The sequence below is a fragment of the Thermobia domestica genome, chromosome 5 (genome assembly GCF_964235325.1).
Source record: "Thermobia domestica chromosome 5, izTheDome1.hap1.1, whole genome shotgun sequence".
Taxonomy (NCBI): domain Eukaryota; kingdom Metazoa; phylum Arthropoda; class Insecta; order Zygentoma; family Lepismatidae; genus Thermobia; species Thermobia domestica.
The window spans coordinates 86059268-86075668 of record NC_137458.1 but is presented as its reverse complement, the minus strand read 5'-3'; the positions used below and the strand labels follow the sequence as shown (position 1 = coordinate 86075668).

The 16401-nt window shown below is 36.1% G+C and overlaps 1 protein-coding gene across 1 annotated transcript in view; it reads left to right on the top strand.

The window, feature by feature from the left end:
- The window catches only part of LOC145685975 (solute carrier family 53 member 1-like), a 192101-nt gene extending 179172 nt beyond the window's left edge, over window positions 1–12929 (top strand). Inside the window, exons 10-11 of the mRNA XM_081758771.1 lie at window positions 9985–10118; window positions 12642–12929. Coding sequence (XP_081614897.1) covers window positions 9985–10118; window positions 12642–12822 — 315 coding nt within the window. The 3' untranslated portion in view covers window positions 12823–12929. The remainder of the gene's footprint in view (window positions 1–9984; window positions 10119–12641) is intronic.
- The last annotated feature ends 3472 nt before the right edge of the window (window positions 12930–16401 follow it).

The window sequence follows — 16401 nt, the reverse complement described above, 5'->3', positions numbered from 1 at the left end:
GACGAACTCGGTAAACAACCCTTACAAGATCGTTATTCCCAAGAATCTAAGACATGTGCTAATCGAATATTATCAGAATGATAAGCTGGTTGGCGGCCATTCTGGCATTTATCGAAGCTATATAAGAGATTCACTTGGGAAAATATGAAGCAAGAAGTAACGGAGTTTGTTCGATGCTGTCATCGATGTCAGTTGACAAAAGAAGAAAATAAAAAGAAAATGGGACACCTAATCTCTGAATATAATAAGAGAATAGGATCACACTGGATGATTGACATCATAGGAATTTTACCCACCTCTAAAGGCTTTAAGTATATACTCATTGGAGTAGATAACGCTAGTAGGTTTGTGGTGTTGGAGAAGTTAAGAACTTTAACTTCAGCATCAATTACCGAAAAGCTAATGTATATGTTCAGTAGGTTGGGATTTCCTGAGGCAATATCTACTGACAATGCTTCAGTGTTTGTTTCTGAGCATTTCAGAAAGTTTGTTTGGACTTGGCATAAATCATATAAAGCTTAGTCCATATCATCCAGAAGGAAATATTTCTGAGCGTTTCATCAAGACCTTGAAGGCCTCAATTCTAGCTTATTTTTCAGATAAGCAACACCTTTGGTCTAATCTTATTCCCGATTTGCAATACACATTAAATATTAGTGAGCATTCTGGCTTAAATATGTCTCCAATCGAGATATTTTACGGACGTCCTAGCAACACCCCTTTGGAGAACCGATGGAACATCACAGAGTCAGATATTGGGGGTAAATCAACCCAAGAGCTCTGGCTAAATGCCATGCAGAATATGGATAAATCGTGGAGTAAAAGGAAGAAGTTAATGGCTCACACGTCATTTTTCAAAATGTGATGTATCACGTCCATCCACTGGGTTTACCACTACATACAACCAGAACACACAATCTTCGAATAGGTTACAACTATCTATCTTGTAATTTTTCTGTTTTCTTGGTTGGCCGTTTGTCACTAGATGGCAGCAATATCGAAACAAAACTCTAATGAAAAGCAATAATTACAAAGACTTCATAGAAGTTCAATAAAAATCACTGAAAGTTACAGTAAACAGAATAAATGTTTGCTTAAAATTGAAAGTTATAGTAATATGGGGTGAGGAGGAATGAATCCAATGTTTTGACTGCCATTTTGTTTTGGAATTGAACATGGAAATTAAGGTTTCATTCATAATGATCACGGACCAAACAATTGTCCATTGGTAGCACTGCTTCTTATCAGCAGGCCATTGGCAATTGTCTTCCGAGAAGTCCTTCATATGACGCTGCCTGTCCTTCATCATCAGGTTGATCAACTCGGGCAAGGTTTCAGGAGTTTTTACACAACTTAGATGATAAGGACGTAAAGTCATCCGTTGATCTCACCTCCCCTTGCGAATTCACGCACCCAACTCCCCATAGTATTATCTGCAAGTGCACTATCCTCATAGTCCTTCAGCTACCGATGAATACCCATTGCCTTTTCATCTCGTGAAGACAAAACCTGTATGTCAACTCGTCGTTTCTCCACAGCAAGATCCAATGGTCTTTCGCAGGTGAAAATATAGTTCCGGAAGTAAAATATATCACCGCTCGGATCTGCAGGAAGGGGATGGCTTAAGAAGGAGTATTGGACGAGAAAGTAACAATGTGGGGAAAATACATAGGGAAAGAAGGACATGCAAGAGCAAAGGGTTTAGGATAGGGACATAGAAGGTACTTACCACGTTACAAGGAGTGGAAGTTAGAAAATCTTAAAGAGAAAATGAAACAAAATAACCCATATTTGGTAGGAGTTTGTGAAGTTTAATGGAAAGGTAATGGGGTGTTGAACAGCGAAGGATATAGAATGTTTTATTCAGGTAATGAAAAGAGAGGTTTTAATGGTGTAGGAATAATACTTAGTAAGCGCTTAAACGAGAAAGTAGTGAAAGTAGAATTTGTTGATGAGGTTGTGATGTTAAGACTTAAAAGAAAAAAGATCTGGTAGTGGTACAGGCATAAATATGCATCGACGATTTCCCATGCAATTGAAGAAGTAGAGGAAAATTGTGAGAAAATATATGAAATTATAGACAGGAAGAAGAGGAGTGCATTTATAATTTTAATGGGAGGTGTAAATGCAGTTGTGCGAGAAAAACAGGAAGGTAGTGTCGTAGGCAAATATTGTTTAGGCAAAGAAATTAAAGAAGAGGGACTGGTAAATTTCTCTAGACATAATTCTATAGCACTTGGGAACACGTGGTTCAATCAGCAGAAGAGAAGAAGATATACATGGAAATATTCAATAGACGACGAAAGTTATCAGATAAACTATGTTATTATTCAGGACATGTATAGAATAAGTAGAGAAGAACGCGAAGACACTTACCGGGGCTGATATTTTCTCTGCTCACTTCCCAGGGCTGACATGATCATAATCTTGTACTGGGCGAAATGGGTATTATACTGGAAAATGTACGCAACAAGATGTTAAATACTGAAAAGTTGTAAAACGAGAAAGTAAGAAATCTTTCGTTGAGAAATTCGAAGAAAAATACTTAAACAAGGTAATAACAGACGGTGGAAGCATATTAAGCTTTGTATACAGCAGGATGCAGAAGAAGTTGCAGATTACCAAGAACACAAAACGGCTAAAACAACATGGCATACAGAACAGATGTTGCAGAAAATTAGGGAAAAGAACATGTGGAAACAGGTTGATACGGAAGAGGGTAGAAAGATGTACAGAAAGTTAAACAACGAGTTAGAAAGGAAAACAGACAGAGCAAGGAAAAAGTTTTACAAAAGAAAATGCGAGAACATAGAACAATTAAAATAAGTTGGGAAATATAAGACAATGTACAAGAATCTATGGAACTTCGAAGGAAGCAAGGGGGTATTACGATGACGGTAGAAAATAAGAATGGAAAGATAGCGAGAGAAATGAAATCTTAAGAAGATAGAAAGAATATGTTGAGGATTGACCATAAGAGTAGGGATAGACCATATGGCCTAGATGTTGAAGTAGAAAATGAAGTAGACGAATATGATAAAGGGTTTAATATTCTTCGGGGTGAGTTTAACAAAGCTATATCCGAAGTTAGAAGTAGAAAAGCAACCGGAATAGATAGTATACCAGTTGAATTCATGAAGAATATGGGAGGCTAGGGCTAGAAACAATTGATTCGCCTCTAATATCAAAGATATGAAACAGGAGTGTGGCCAAAAGACTTCCTGACGACGATCATGATATCGATGGGTGAGAAATCGAACTCAAAGAGATGTGAGGATTATAGAACTATTAGTATCATATCTCATGCAGCAAAAATTTTGCTTTGAATTCTGAGCAGAAGGTTGTATGGGAAAACAAATAAAAATGTTGAGGAGGAACAGTTCGGGTTCAAGAGAGATAAGGGCACAAGAGATGCAAGTGGATTCTCAAGGATGATCAGTGAGAGGTTTATAGAAAAAGGGAAAGAGGTGTATGTGATATTTATTGATCTAGAAAAGGCTTTTGACCACGTGAATTGGAAATTGTTGGAAGTTCTAAAAAAAATTAAAAAGACTAGGTTGGAAAAGAAAGATCGAAGACTCAGAAGAAATTTATGTTTGAATCAACAAGCAAGTGTTAGAATAGGGGAGAAAATGACGTAGGAAAGAGCAATTCGAAGGGGAGTTCGACAGATATCTTATAATTTTGACCAGACCTGTATTTCTATTTGTTTACTTTCTTCCTCTTTTCTTTTGTTTGGATTACAATTTACAAGATTGTGTACTTATATATTCCAATTTAATCAATTGTGCAACTACCATTGTGCAACTACATCAAGTGCAATTACGATTTGTGTTACAATAATGTTTGATTAACTGTGTATCTGCTACTAGTGCTACTACATTACATACAACATTTGTAAAACCACATTTTACAATTAATTACATTTATGATTACTACATTGTGCTACGTCAATATAATTTAATTGTTAAACTGTCCCTTAACTGTGATGTGGATGGTAGAAGACCCTGTTGCCAGCTCCGTTCCTCCATACGTCCATTGGTGTCTCTTCTTCTCCTCCGGTTGCCTGGAGATACATTCAATTTGATGTTCACTATACTGGAATCGGCTACTAATTCCTTTCCATTCCATTTCTTCTTTTCTTCGTTTCCATTTCTTGCGATTTGACACCTGTTTCTCTTCTTAATTGGGCTTCCTTTAATTTCTGCTACCGTCCGTTTCTGTATTCACTTCACATGGTGAAGACTAACCTCCATATAGAGACACTAAACACTATTACTGCTACAGCACTACATCACTTACACTACACTACTGATTTTCTACACTACATTTTCTGCAACAATGCAGAGTAATACTTAACTGTCCTGTCAGTTGTATATATTACCGCCCTATCGGCTGAAGGGAAATGACTCCTTGCACCTTATTCTTGATCCCGATTATGTCCTCTTCTTCGTTCCATCCCTCTTCTTCGTGAGTGTTCATCCTGGAAAGATTTGGAAATACAGTTAGTGAGTTTCTCACAGTGTGTATATAGCACTTGATCTCGTAAAATTTCATTTTCGGTTTTGTTGGCTACGAATAATAACTCCCTTTCTTCTGTTCCGATTTGCCGTGTATTTACGCATTCAAAGATTACATTCTTCGGCGTGGCTTCTGTTAGTCCATCACACTCACAGGCTGAACGTTCTGTTAATCCTAAACTGTACAGTTTCTGATTGTAAGGTCCATGTCCTGTTATATAGTGTAACATTCCCTTGGTTGGACATATGTGTATCAGTGTTAACCTTTCTCTTACGTCAGGAAAGAACCCGTACACTTTTCTTCCTTTCGTTGAGTTGTCCCAAAGATGTTGCCATTTGCTCAATATCAATTCACTTATTTGTTCTTTCTTATTTGCTGACTCCTTTAGTATTTCTTCTATTTTATGTCTATTATCCTTTTTAGCCAGTAATTCGCTGCACGCTGCTGAATCACCATATGTAATGAAGGTATCCCTAATGCCACCAGGGGTCCGTCTCTTGACGTCGTGTTGTATGCACCCGTGAACCTGATGAGTATATTCCTTTGAATTCTATCAATCATATCTGCATTTTTATTGTTGTTTAGGCGATGGGCCCATGCACTAGAGGCATACGCTGTAATGGCCACCATTATTGCATCGTGATATACCTGTATTGTCTTAAGGGGTAAGTGGACGCGTCTTTGTCCTATGGTGATTATCTTGTTCATAACGGTTGTTGCCTTTTCTTTGACGTATTTCACATCCTGTTGAAAGTTAAGTCTATCATCAATCATTACACCAAAATATTTCGTTACTTTTGCTCTTTTGATTACTTTATCTTCACCCTAACTGGGGGGTCTCTTTGCAGTTGCCCTTTCATTAGCATATACGAGTACGTTGTTTTTTCTGGTGATAGTTTCAGCTTATTTTGATCACACCATTGCTGTATAACTCCCACTACCGAAACGGCTTTTCGTACATTTCTCGAATCTCCTGCGATTATTATCGTTAGGTCATCTGCATACGCCACCACCCCTTTTACATCTTGATTTCCCTGCAATTGATTCAAGCAAGGCTCCATCACTATGTCCCAGAAGATCGCTCCACATACCGAGCCTTGTGGGCATCCCTTTGTTGTGTATTTCCATTTTATTGTTTTAGGGTTCGTAAACTGTACTTTCCTATCCTTACAGTAGTCCTTAAATATTTTGTACAGATATGTCGGACATTTTAAGTTTCTTAGACTTTTAAAGAGTGCCGGCCACCACATGTTGTCCAACGCACCTGAGATGTCTATGAATATCCCTATTGCGTATTTCTCTTCCTTTGCGAAATCCATATTGATGCATGTTCATTCCTACATTTAGTCTGTGATTGGTTAGCCTATTGACTAATATCTTCTCGAAAAGTTTCCCCATGCAGTTTAACAGACATATCGGTCTGTAGGATTTTGGCTTTGTTGGATCTTTATCCTCCCCTTTTTTAATTATTATCACCTCGGATTCCTTCCAGACTTTAGGAAATCTACCTTGTTTTAAACACTCGTTCATGAGCCCTGTTAGTTCTACGATTATTTCAGTTTTCAGTTCTTGTAATACTTCAGGTTTTAACCCATCTGGTCCTGGTGCTTTCTTCTTTCTGAGTGAATCTATGGCTACACTTGCTTTTTCGACCGTTATTTCCGCTATATTCTCTGCCTCCATCTGGTACTCCTCTTCGTCTTCACGCCTTATTTCCTTCTGCACTTCGTTGTCTTCTTCTCTTTTATCGTCTGGCAGTAGAGTATCCATCAATAACGTCATTGATTCCTCCCAGTTTCTTGTTTTTGGTCCATCATTCCTTTCCAATATTAAGACTGTGGGTACTTTGACCTTGTTCGAATTTTGTAAGGCATCCCCCACGGGTCCAGTTCAAGCTCTTCCCTAACAAATTTTTCCCAGGTCTTGGTTTTGGCTTCTTGTAATTTGTTTTCGAATTTCTTTTTTGCGTTTTTATAGTTTTCTAGTCGCATTTGTCTTAAGTTGTCTGGGATGGTCCTTTGATATGCCTTTCTCAACTTCCTATACCTTTGTTTGAGTTCTTCTATCTCCTGATTCCAGTAAGGTGTTCTCGCATATCTTCTTTTAGCTCTTTTCTGTGGTTTTGCAGACCTGATGGCTTCTTGTATTCTTCTTGTTAAACATTCAGCATTTTCATTTATATCATTTCCCGTTTTTGCTCTTTCTTGTAGGTATCGCTCTTTTACCTTTTTCCAGTTTACATTATTGACATTGTACCTCATTTTACCTTCTTCATTCTCTTCTTCTTCTGTGTTGTTCCCACTCTTACCTATGTCCATAATTATTAGATTGTGATCACTTGCTGTGGCGTTATCCATTACTTCCCACTCTTTTATTTGATCTGATATGGTTCTTGTTGCCAGAGTGACATCAATATTGCCAGATGCTCCTGCCCTCTTGTGAAAAGTAGGTGGGTTTCCTTATTTGTTGACAATTATCAGATTTAATTCTGCAATTAAATCTTCGAATAGCTCTCCTCTTTCGTCTGTCTCTGTATGATGCCATTGAACTGATTTTGCATTTCCATCTAATAGATATATTAGTTTTGCATTGGGGAAGGCGTAAGTTATTTCACGTAATTTATTTAGGTATGGCTCGATATTATGTCTAAACTGGAAGTATGAATTGACTAGCAAGAAGTCCCCTATGTCTGCTTTAACTTCAATGCAGTTGGTCCATTCATCACAAAATTGATGAATTTGTACTATCTTCACTTATTATTAAAGTTCAATATGGCTGCCATAGGCATGTCTCCGTTGCGTACTATTTGTGTGTTTATTGGCATTAAAGGTACCCTTCCTCTTTGCGTGTAGGGTTCCTGTAGACATATTATGTCTAACTCCTGTTCTTCGACTAATTTCCTGATTTCATGGAGGACCGTTTTTGATCTACTTGCATTTGAAGGGTAAGGGGAAAAAACAAGGAATGTCCATGTATGTGCTTTTTCGGGTGCTTTGCCCTATCTGTTGGTGACTCTTGGTTCTATTTGACTGTATATGTCATGCACGCGTAGATGTAGAAATGTCCATATAAAATGGGCAAAAGATTTAACTAACTCTATTCTTCTTACGCGGTTTGCAATATTAAAACGCCGTTTTCTCAAAAATGCAGTTTTGTGACATTCCTTCTTTTTTCCCCTTACCCTTCATTTATTTTTGCTACTCTAATGTTATGGCTGTTTCGTTGTAACATAACACGTGGGCCATCTTTGCGACGGCTCGTGGACAGTCCTCCCGTGTGTTCTAACAAACTGCCTGTAGATCTCGTTTATGTCGAAGATTTCATTTCTCCTGTCAAAGACTTTCACGACATACGTCATGAGTTTTAGTGGATCCGTGGGAATATTTTCAGCTTTCAATGAAATCCTGTCTATTGCTTCTATTTGCAGAAAGTTGATTTTTTACCTTTCTCGTTATGGCTTGTTACTTCTTTCCCGGCACATTCCCTATTGCTGTGGTTTTTCACCTGTGTGATTGTTGTGGTTCTTTCACCTGTGGCCTCATTAGGTTTGCTCTCCTGTGCGGTTTTTAGGTTTTTACTTGTATGATTTATATCAGTATCTGTTACGTTTTCTGTTTGGGTGCCTATATTTCTCCTGCTTCTCGTTTTGATTTTATACGCTATTAGTCTCTGTAAATCTCTGTTCTTTACTTAAACTTCTTCTATTTCTGGTTTTGTTTCCCTCTTGTTCTTCCTCTGTGTGTTTTGGACTCCTAGTCGCCATAGTCTATTTTGGCAATGGTCCTCTGTAGAATTAGTTTGTACGTAAGACAGTCCTTCGTCTTATCTGCTTTGCAGGTTTTCTTTCTTAGTGCACATGGTATGCATGTTGCTTTTTGGTCTTCCTTTCCACATTCTTTTTTCTCATTTGCCTCCGCAGTGAGAACTTCATTTTTGCAGTACTTCGCTATATGACCGTAGTCTCTGCATTTCGTGCATTACGGCACTGATAAGTAGTCTTTGACTGCTATGGCCACGAATTCCAAATATATTCTTTGATCTCGTAGAACCTTCTTTCTTACATCTGGCGACACCTCAACCACATGATGACATACAGCTTTGTTTCGTGGACCTGTCCTGAATTTAGGTTTTAATACGTTCTTAAATTCCGGGAATTCGATCTCATCTTCGTAGTTTTGTTGATGGATGATTTCTACTAGTTCATCTTCTTTTATTTCTGATGGTACATTGTACAGAATTACCAATGGTCTCTTTTTTTCTGCCTTTCGCACATTAAAGTTTTGCGGATGTTGTCATTCCTCGTGATTTTAGTAATGTCCTCTTCGCTTTCCGTTTCCACTATTAAGGTGTTGTTGGTTGCTCTCATGGACCTTATTTTGATTGTGTTCTTTGTTGGGTTTTAAGTTCTTGTGAAATGATTCAACTTCCTTAATACTCTCGTTTTGCTTGCCTTTAATAAATAGTTATGCTTCTGCTTGTCCTTGTTGACTTCAATTTGCCGCTGCCGTTCGTCCGTTTTTGTCTTCAGTACTTCCGCAAAGGTTGGGGTACTCTTCTCATAGGCGGCTTTTCGTAGCCCCTTGTTCTATTTTTGCAAGAGTTCAACTTGTCCTTGTAGTTTGGCCTGTTCAATCACCAGCCATTGATTGATCCTTTCTCTTGGGGGCGCGGTTGGTCGGTGGTAGAGCTTTCACCGCCGGTGCTTGGGCTCCCTGGTTCGATCCCAGCTCGCGCCGGGTGAACTTTGTGGTGGACAAACACCGTGTTCGTGGGTTTTCTCGGGGTTCTCCCTTTTTCTCCCACTTTCTTCATTCCACCAGTTTACTCATTTCTCATAATTACCGTCTCCTTTAGCCTAACGGACATAATCGTGGGACGTAAAACTCAAAGATTTCATTTCAGTACACTCTTCTGGCTTGAACCATTGTTCTAGTCGATGTTTCATTTATAACTGCTATGGCGTTACCACCTGCAAAACTCGTGCTGCCTAACATCAAAGTCATACGAGCGCGTCTCAAAATTAGTTTACAACACAGTGACGAAGATGCAACACTGGCTCAACAGTCAGGATACAACATTTTATGAAGGTAGAATCAACAAACGTGTCTCACGGTTAGACAATTGCGTCATTTGTCTTGGCGATTGTGTTGAGAAATAGAGTATTTACTTTACCACACAACGTGCATTGATTTATGTACAACATAAAATATGACTATTGCCAAATATGCCTTGTAAACTTACCTTTGAGATATTCTTGTGCTTGTGTGCGGCACTAAGCACTTAATTTTACACTCTCTATTGATATTGGGCACAAATGTTTTAGTTAAGTTATAAATTACAATGTTATACTTGACTAATGCTATTATCAGTTCTTTAAATATGCAGTTAAATTAAATTACATTATTATTGTTATTATTATTTGATAGCCTATTTTCCAATATATTTGTTTTTGATTATTTGCAGTGGGTTTATTATGTGGGAATTGTAGAAGATTTAGTACTTCGTCTTGCTTGGACGCTTTCTTTCTCATTGAATGAAATGGGATTTGAACACGCTGAAGTTGTAGTGTCAATTTTGGGTGCATTTGAAGTATTCAGGTTAGTCGTAACGCACTTCAAGATTTAATTAGTTAGGACACTCATACGAATTAATATACAGTATTTAGTTCAGTTTTCATGAATTTCATCACCATTTTTCATTTTTATGTAAATGACTATAAAATTAAATAATATTCTAATGTTAGTTATAAGTAATCTTTTTCAGAATAGCATTATAAATATTTAGCTTTGTTTGTTTCTCAATGTTAAGCTCGTAGCGCCTGGTAAGTAAATGCATAAGCAATAGCACAGGGAGTTATTAAGATATTTCTTAAAATATAATAATTCAAAAAAGTCCTTTATAATATAACAGTCCAAACAATAGTTCCACTTTCTTCTTATCCTAATAAATAGATTAAATAGGTCAAAATACTACTGTTTAAGAAGACAAATAAAATATTATCTTGATTTGATTAATGGTGTTCATAGAATTATTTCATTTTATATATAAATGTGTTAATAGTGTAGAGCAGGATTTCTTAACCTGGGTGTCGCGAAGATATGGAGAAGAGATCAATATAATTAGAATCTAATAACGGAAAATATTTTTAAATACTATTTTGAATTTTGTTTTCATAGAAATATATTTATTTTTATACATACTGTTAAGAACAACAAAAAATAGTTCTACTAAACATTTTCAACAGGTGCAGAGTAGTTCAAAAATCAATTTAACCCCTTCTACTACGATTTATTTTCTGAATTCTAATAATTGAAATATAAAAGTGTATTATAGACAGCTTATCATTATATAATTTTCAAATCATCAATATAGTAACCCTACGTGATGCTACAATAGTTTAAATTTTATGACGAGTGTAACTCGTCATTGTGCGATTTGGCAATGGGAGGCCATGACGAGCTAGACTCGTCATTTCAGTGCAAGGGGTTAAATGAAACAGGTACAATATGAAACTAATGAGAACTACATTAGAATAAAGGCGCTTGGGCTAATTTGGTCTGACGTCGGGCGACTGTTACTAGGCGTATGTAGGCATAGCCGTGTTGCTAAGTGTTAGGACTCCCATGGGAAAAGTTTGGCAGGGAGAACGTTCCCTGGGGGCCTAAACCGGTCTGAACTAGTATATTAGGATGCATTCATGCTCTTGGACGCCTACCGCTATAGAAACAAGATGAAGCATGCTTTTTCCTCTTCTTCTGATGTGAGGGAAAATTTTCGCCCTGGGAACTAGGACATGTATTGGGGCAGTGTTGCTAAGTGTTAGGGCCCCCGTGGGAAAATTGTCGTCCTGGGAACGTTCCCTGGTCGCTGGGTTGCTAAGATGAATATCGTAGTTCATGATTTTTTTAAAAAAAAACGTGTTTTATTCCATTGAGCATGACCTAAGAACGGAAGCTTCTCATAGCATTTCATAATGTTTTGACAACTTAGGATGAAAATTTCTATACTCAAGCCTCCCGGGGGCTTGTGTTGCACGTGAAAAATGTTATATGAAGAACTACTCAACGAAAACTATAATATACGATGATGATGCCTGTATTGAAGCAGTGATGAGATATTGTTTTGAAACACATTCCCATACCAGGAAGAACTGCAGCATCAACACCATCGAAATTTTGCATTGATCGTATTCCCATAGAGATGCCTGTATAAACAAGATGAAACACGACTTTCTCAAGTCTTGAGTTAATAGTTTGTTATTTGGAGTCCATTCAGCATCATCTAAGAACGGAAGTTGTTCATACCATTTCATAATGTTTTGTCAACGTAAGATAAAAATGTGTATATTCAAGTCGCCGTGATGAGATATTTTTTCGGAACCCATTCCCATAGAAAACGATGACTAGTAATCAAAATCACTTATGCAGAGAGTCCCAAGATCAAATTATGCGAACGAGTTTGAAGTTAGTATAGCCTTTAGGTCACATGAGAAATTAGATCTGGTTAATGCGACCCTGCATATTGAAGACGTGTTTGAACATGTTTTGTAGAAGGTAATCATGTGTGTGTGTGTGTGTGTGTGTGTGTGTGTGTGTGTGTGTGTGTGTGTGTGTGTGTGTGTGTGTGTGTGTGTGTGTGTGTGTGTGTAGGACGGAATAATTGTAACTAAGAATTGACAGAGTGTAGCTATGTGCAGTACATCCGGAAAGTGAAATTTCCGACTCCTGAAAAATTTGGCCATTCCTAATTTTATCCAATATGACAAACTGATATATTTTAGTTTGATTTATATCATTTCGAAAATTAAAACTATTTTGTTTTAAATAAAACTTCATTGCTCAGAAAATAATATTTTTGAAGATTGACCATTTCTATTTGATCTTGAAGTTAAAACCATTTTGAATTACGTAATTTGTTCATCTTTATTTCCTGACAAGGGTCCTAACTTCCTATTACAGTTATTACTTTACTTGTAGCGTAGTGTGTCAGATTTTATTATATATTTTACAAGTTCTGTATTTTTGCTTATAAGCTGTTTTTTCAGCACTCAATACTAAGTTATTATTATTATCCTAGATAAACTTAATTTTTAAACTTGCATGCAACTTTCTCTTTGGTAGGCGCTTTTATTGGAACTTCATTCGACTGGAGAACGAACATACGAACAACTGCGGGAAATACAGAGTCGTTCGAGATATTTCTTTAGCGTCTCGTGATACTGGGGACGAGAGGAAGATACTTCACATGATGGATGATGTTGATGGAGTTACAAACCGTGAGAATACGAAAAAGAATCTATGAATTTTTAAAATAATACAAATTACTTAACCAGGATTTTTTTAAAAAAATATATATATCCGAACATAAATAATTAAATTTATAGAACTATTCTTGACCAAAATTTTAGAAGAAAATATATATATTTTTTTTACTTCTGCATTTAGTGAAGAGAGAGATAAATATTTAAAAATTTGGTTTATATTGTTTAGAGTCTTTTTAAAAAATAAAAAGAGTATTTGAAATCAACTTTAGTTCATTTGAAGAATAATTTAATTACATATCTAGCACAAATGTTTAAGAGACTAATATATCTATATTTGGAACAAGAAGAGCCTTCAACAGAATAGAAAATATATTACTTACCAGAAAACAGTGAAACAGAATTCACATACCAACTTCACAGTTTTTCTTTTCTTAAATTTTATTTTCTTTTGACGTGTGTTTAATTATGTTTCATTGTTTCCTAATAACTTATATACAGGGTGCGAATTGGCGGGGGGGATGCCAGGGATTTCCCCCCTGACAAAAATCTTTACCCCCCTGGAGAAGAAAAAATTTATCCCTGGCAGGGATAACTTTTTCCCCTCTGGAGTATTTTTAAATGGATATGAAGATAGAAAAAGGGAACAAATCTTACTTTGCGTAGCTAACCTAAATATTGCTTGAGTGAAAATTTATGAAACATCTCACATCTCAACTGTTTTGGTACTTGTTAGTATATATATATATATATATATATATATATATATATATATATATATATATGTGTGTGTGTGTGTGTGTGTGTGTGTGTGTGTTTGTGTGTGTGTGTGTGGGAGGACAGTGCGCATATAGGTGAAATTCATCCCCCCCTGGGAAAATTTTTCAATTCGCACACTGCTTATATATATATTGTTGGAACAACGCAATCATGGATATATATCGAAGAATGGAATACTGAAGATATAGTGGAAAATGAATTACCAGAAAATGGTGAAAACATAATATAGCACACTTTAAAAAAATCGTAGCCCGTAGCGAAAGCGATTATATTGAGCATTTTTATAGCATGTGTGATTGTGCTCTCTATTTCGTGGTAAGTAATTCTTTATATATATGAGCAGATTTTTACCTAAGATATTCTATTATTGAAAAAGGTTACTCAATAAATTATATCGATATCTAGTACTGACAAGAAGACGATAAATTTCTCGTCTTGTCTCGTCTCGAAAACAAGAAACGTGTAGTTACAAATTCGAGACGGGATGATTTTTTTTTTCAAGACACGTGGACAACACTAGTTCTCCCAAGTTTTGCGTCTTATACACTATTGTTATAGTATTTCAAGGTTCATAGTAAAAAATATATAAATCGTTAAAAGTGATCGTAGAAACACAATAAGGAGAATTTATCAACATTTAAAGATACACGATACATTTCACAATATCTTCAGTAAATATGGTTTATATATTTTTATATAATAAGTTTGTGGACTTCTCGTAATGCAGAATTCTGATAACTAAGGTAGATGAAATTAAGACAAAAATCAAGACATAAATTTTATACATAAATTTACAAAACGAGGCGAGAGTATCCGAAAATATTTCCGAGAGCCGAAGCGAGAGAAGAATTTGACAAAAAAGATTACGAGGCAAGACGAAAAAATCTTATTTACTGTCTCGTGGACAACACTGTCGATATCCAATTTAAGGGTGTGGATTAATATTTCTAAAAATCCTAAATTATTTCTTGTGTATGTTCATGATCCTAGCGGATAAAATGAAGAAAACATCGGACATAGTTCAACGGACCTAAATAAAGCTTTATTTATGGATTTTAGGTAATTCTCAATACCTTTACCTTGTTTTTCTTTCTATCTTATGACAATGGATTTGTCATATTCATTTCTACACTTCGCCATTGGATTATCATTGTGATTTCTTTCCCTAAACGGAGCTCCGCCTTCTTACAAATTTAATCTGTGTTGCGAATAAAGTAACTTCCCCAAATGTAAACAGAAACTACCAACTGGTGAAGTCATCACCTCTTAATTAGTCGGTTGCCATCAGCAACTTATTCCTCTCACTTTCTTTCTTCGTGACACCAGATTACATTGTTCATTTTTCATTTTTTTTATTCTAAAAGTATACCGGTATAGTGAATACAAGACTATGTTTTCGTTCATCATTAGATGTTAAAGCAAATCAAGCAAATAACTCCAACAATTGCTCGAACTAAAGAAAGACAATACCAATAAAGAAAAACAACGAAAATAATAAATTTAATGGTAATAAGAAACACAAGATGAAAATGAATTTAAGGAATATAAGAATAGATGTAGAAATAATAGCAATTAGCAAAGGCAACATAGATCACACAGTAAAACTAGTACTTATTCCCAGGGTAAAAGTAAATCTGAAAAGGTAGGGGGACGTATGACGTCAAGCCGTTCCACTTGCCTATCTTTGCCCATTATAATTTTTTTAGGAAGTGGAGGACGCCATAGATTTTTATGGAATTGGGGGCACGACGTTCCCCCTCACTTCTACCCCTGCTTATTCTAATAATTCACATAAAAGTAGCCATGATGTTAATTCTGTTAATCAGAATGGTAACAATCCGAATGCACCCACATATATACCTAATCCACAATGTTTAAATCATCAACAACCAATGCAACGATATAATCAGATAGCCGTATTTTATTCCTCTGCACCACATAATCAATATGTATCACAAGGTAATATACAAAACAATGCACATCCACTGTTAAACTAGAAGTGCTCTGCAAAGAGAATGCTTCCAGTAGAGCTAGTAATCATGACGATTTTGCCAATAACTTTTGTAATCTGAATGTTCTCCAACTCACTCTTTCTGTCGAAAATACAATACTAACTAAAGAACCGTTAAATAGTTGGATGGGATGTAAATGTTTCTGATGAGGAGTAATGTAAATGCATCACGATCGGCTAAAATTAAAATATATGTAAACAGTATTGTGGGATTCTGGAGAATATGTGTCTTTGATTAACCTTGAGGTAATGAAGAAAATTTACTCCCATCATATAGCATGCACTATTGAAATCTGTCACAAACAATTTCAAGTAGATCATTAAAAGATACATAAAAATAGGTTAAAAATCTATATGAACACTGTTGTTGAAATACAGCACTTGTCTTTTGAAGTAAGTAGTGGTATATATGAGTAGTGTCTTTCTTAAACACTGAATAATTTTTGGATAGAATCTTCTTATCGTCTGCAAGTGGGACTATTGATCTTTTTTAAATATATAGTTAGTTATCTCAAATTTGACTATAACATTCCCTCTTAGACTTTTTTTTAACCATCGTGATTGTCCCTCTTCATTTTTATAACATGTTTATCTAAGCCTATGTTGTCATCAGTAAGGAGTAGGGATATCATTAATGGAATATTTTTCTATGTGTAGGCAGACTTCCAATCTCAAGTAGATGGGGCACAATTTTGTGTAATAAGCTGGCAAACTTACGTATTAGCTAATCATATTTTGTAGCGAAAAAACAAAATACTATTTCACAGACATGAGGCAGTGTTTCTTCCAGACCTATTTTTGGAGAGCACTCCCCTCCGCCCGGAGAAGA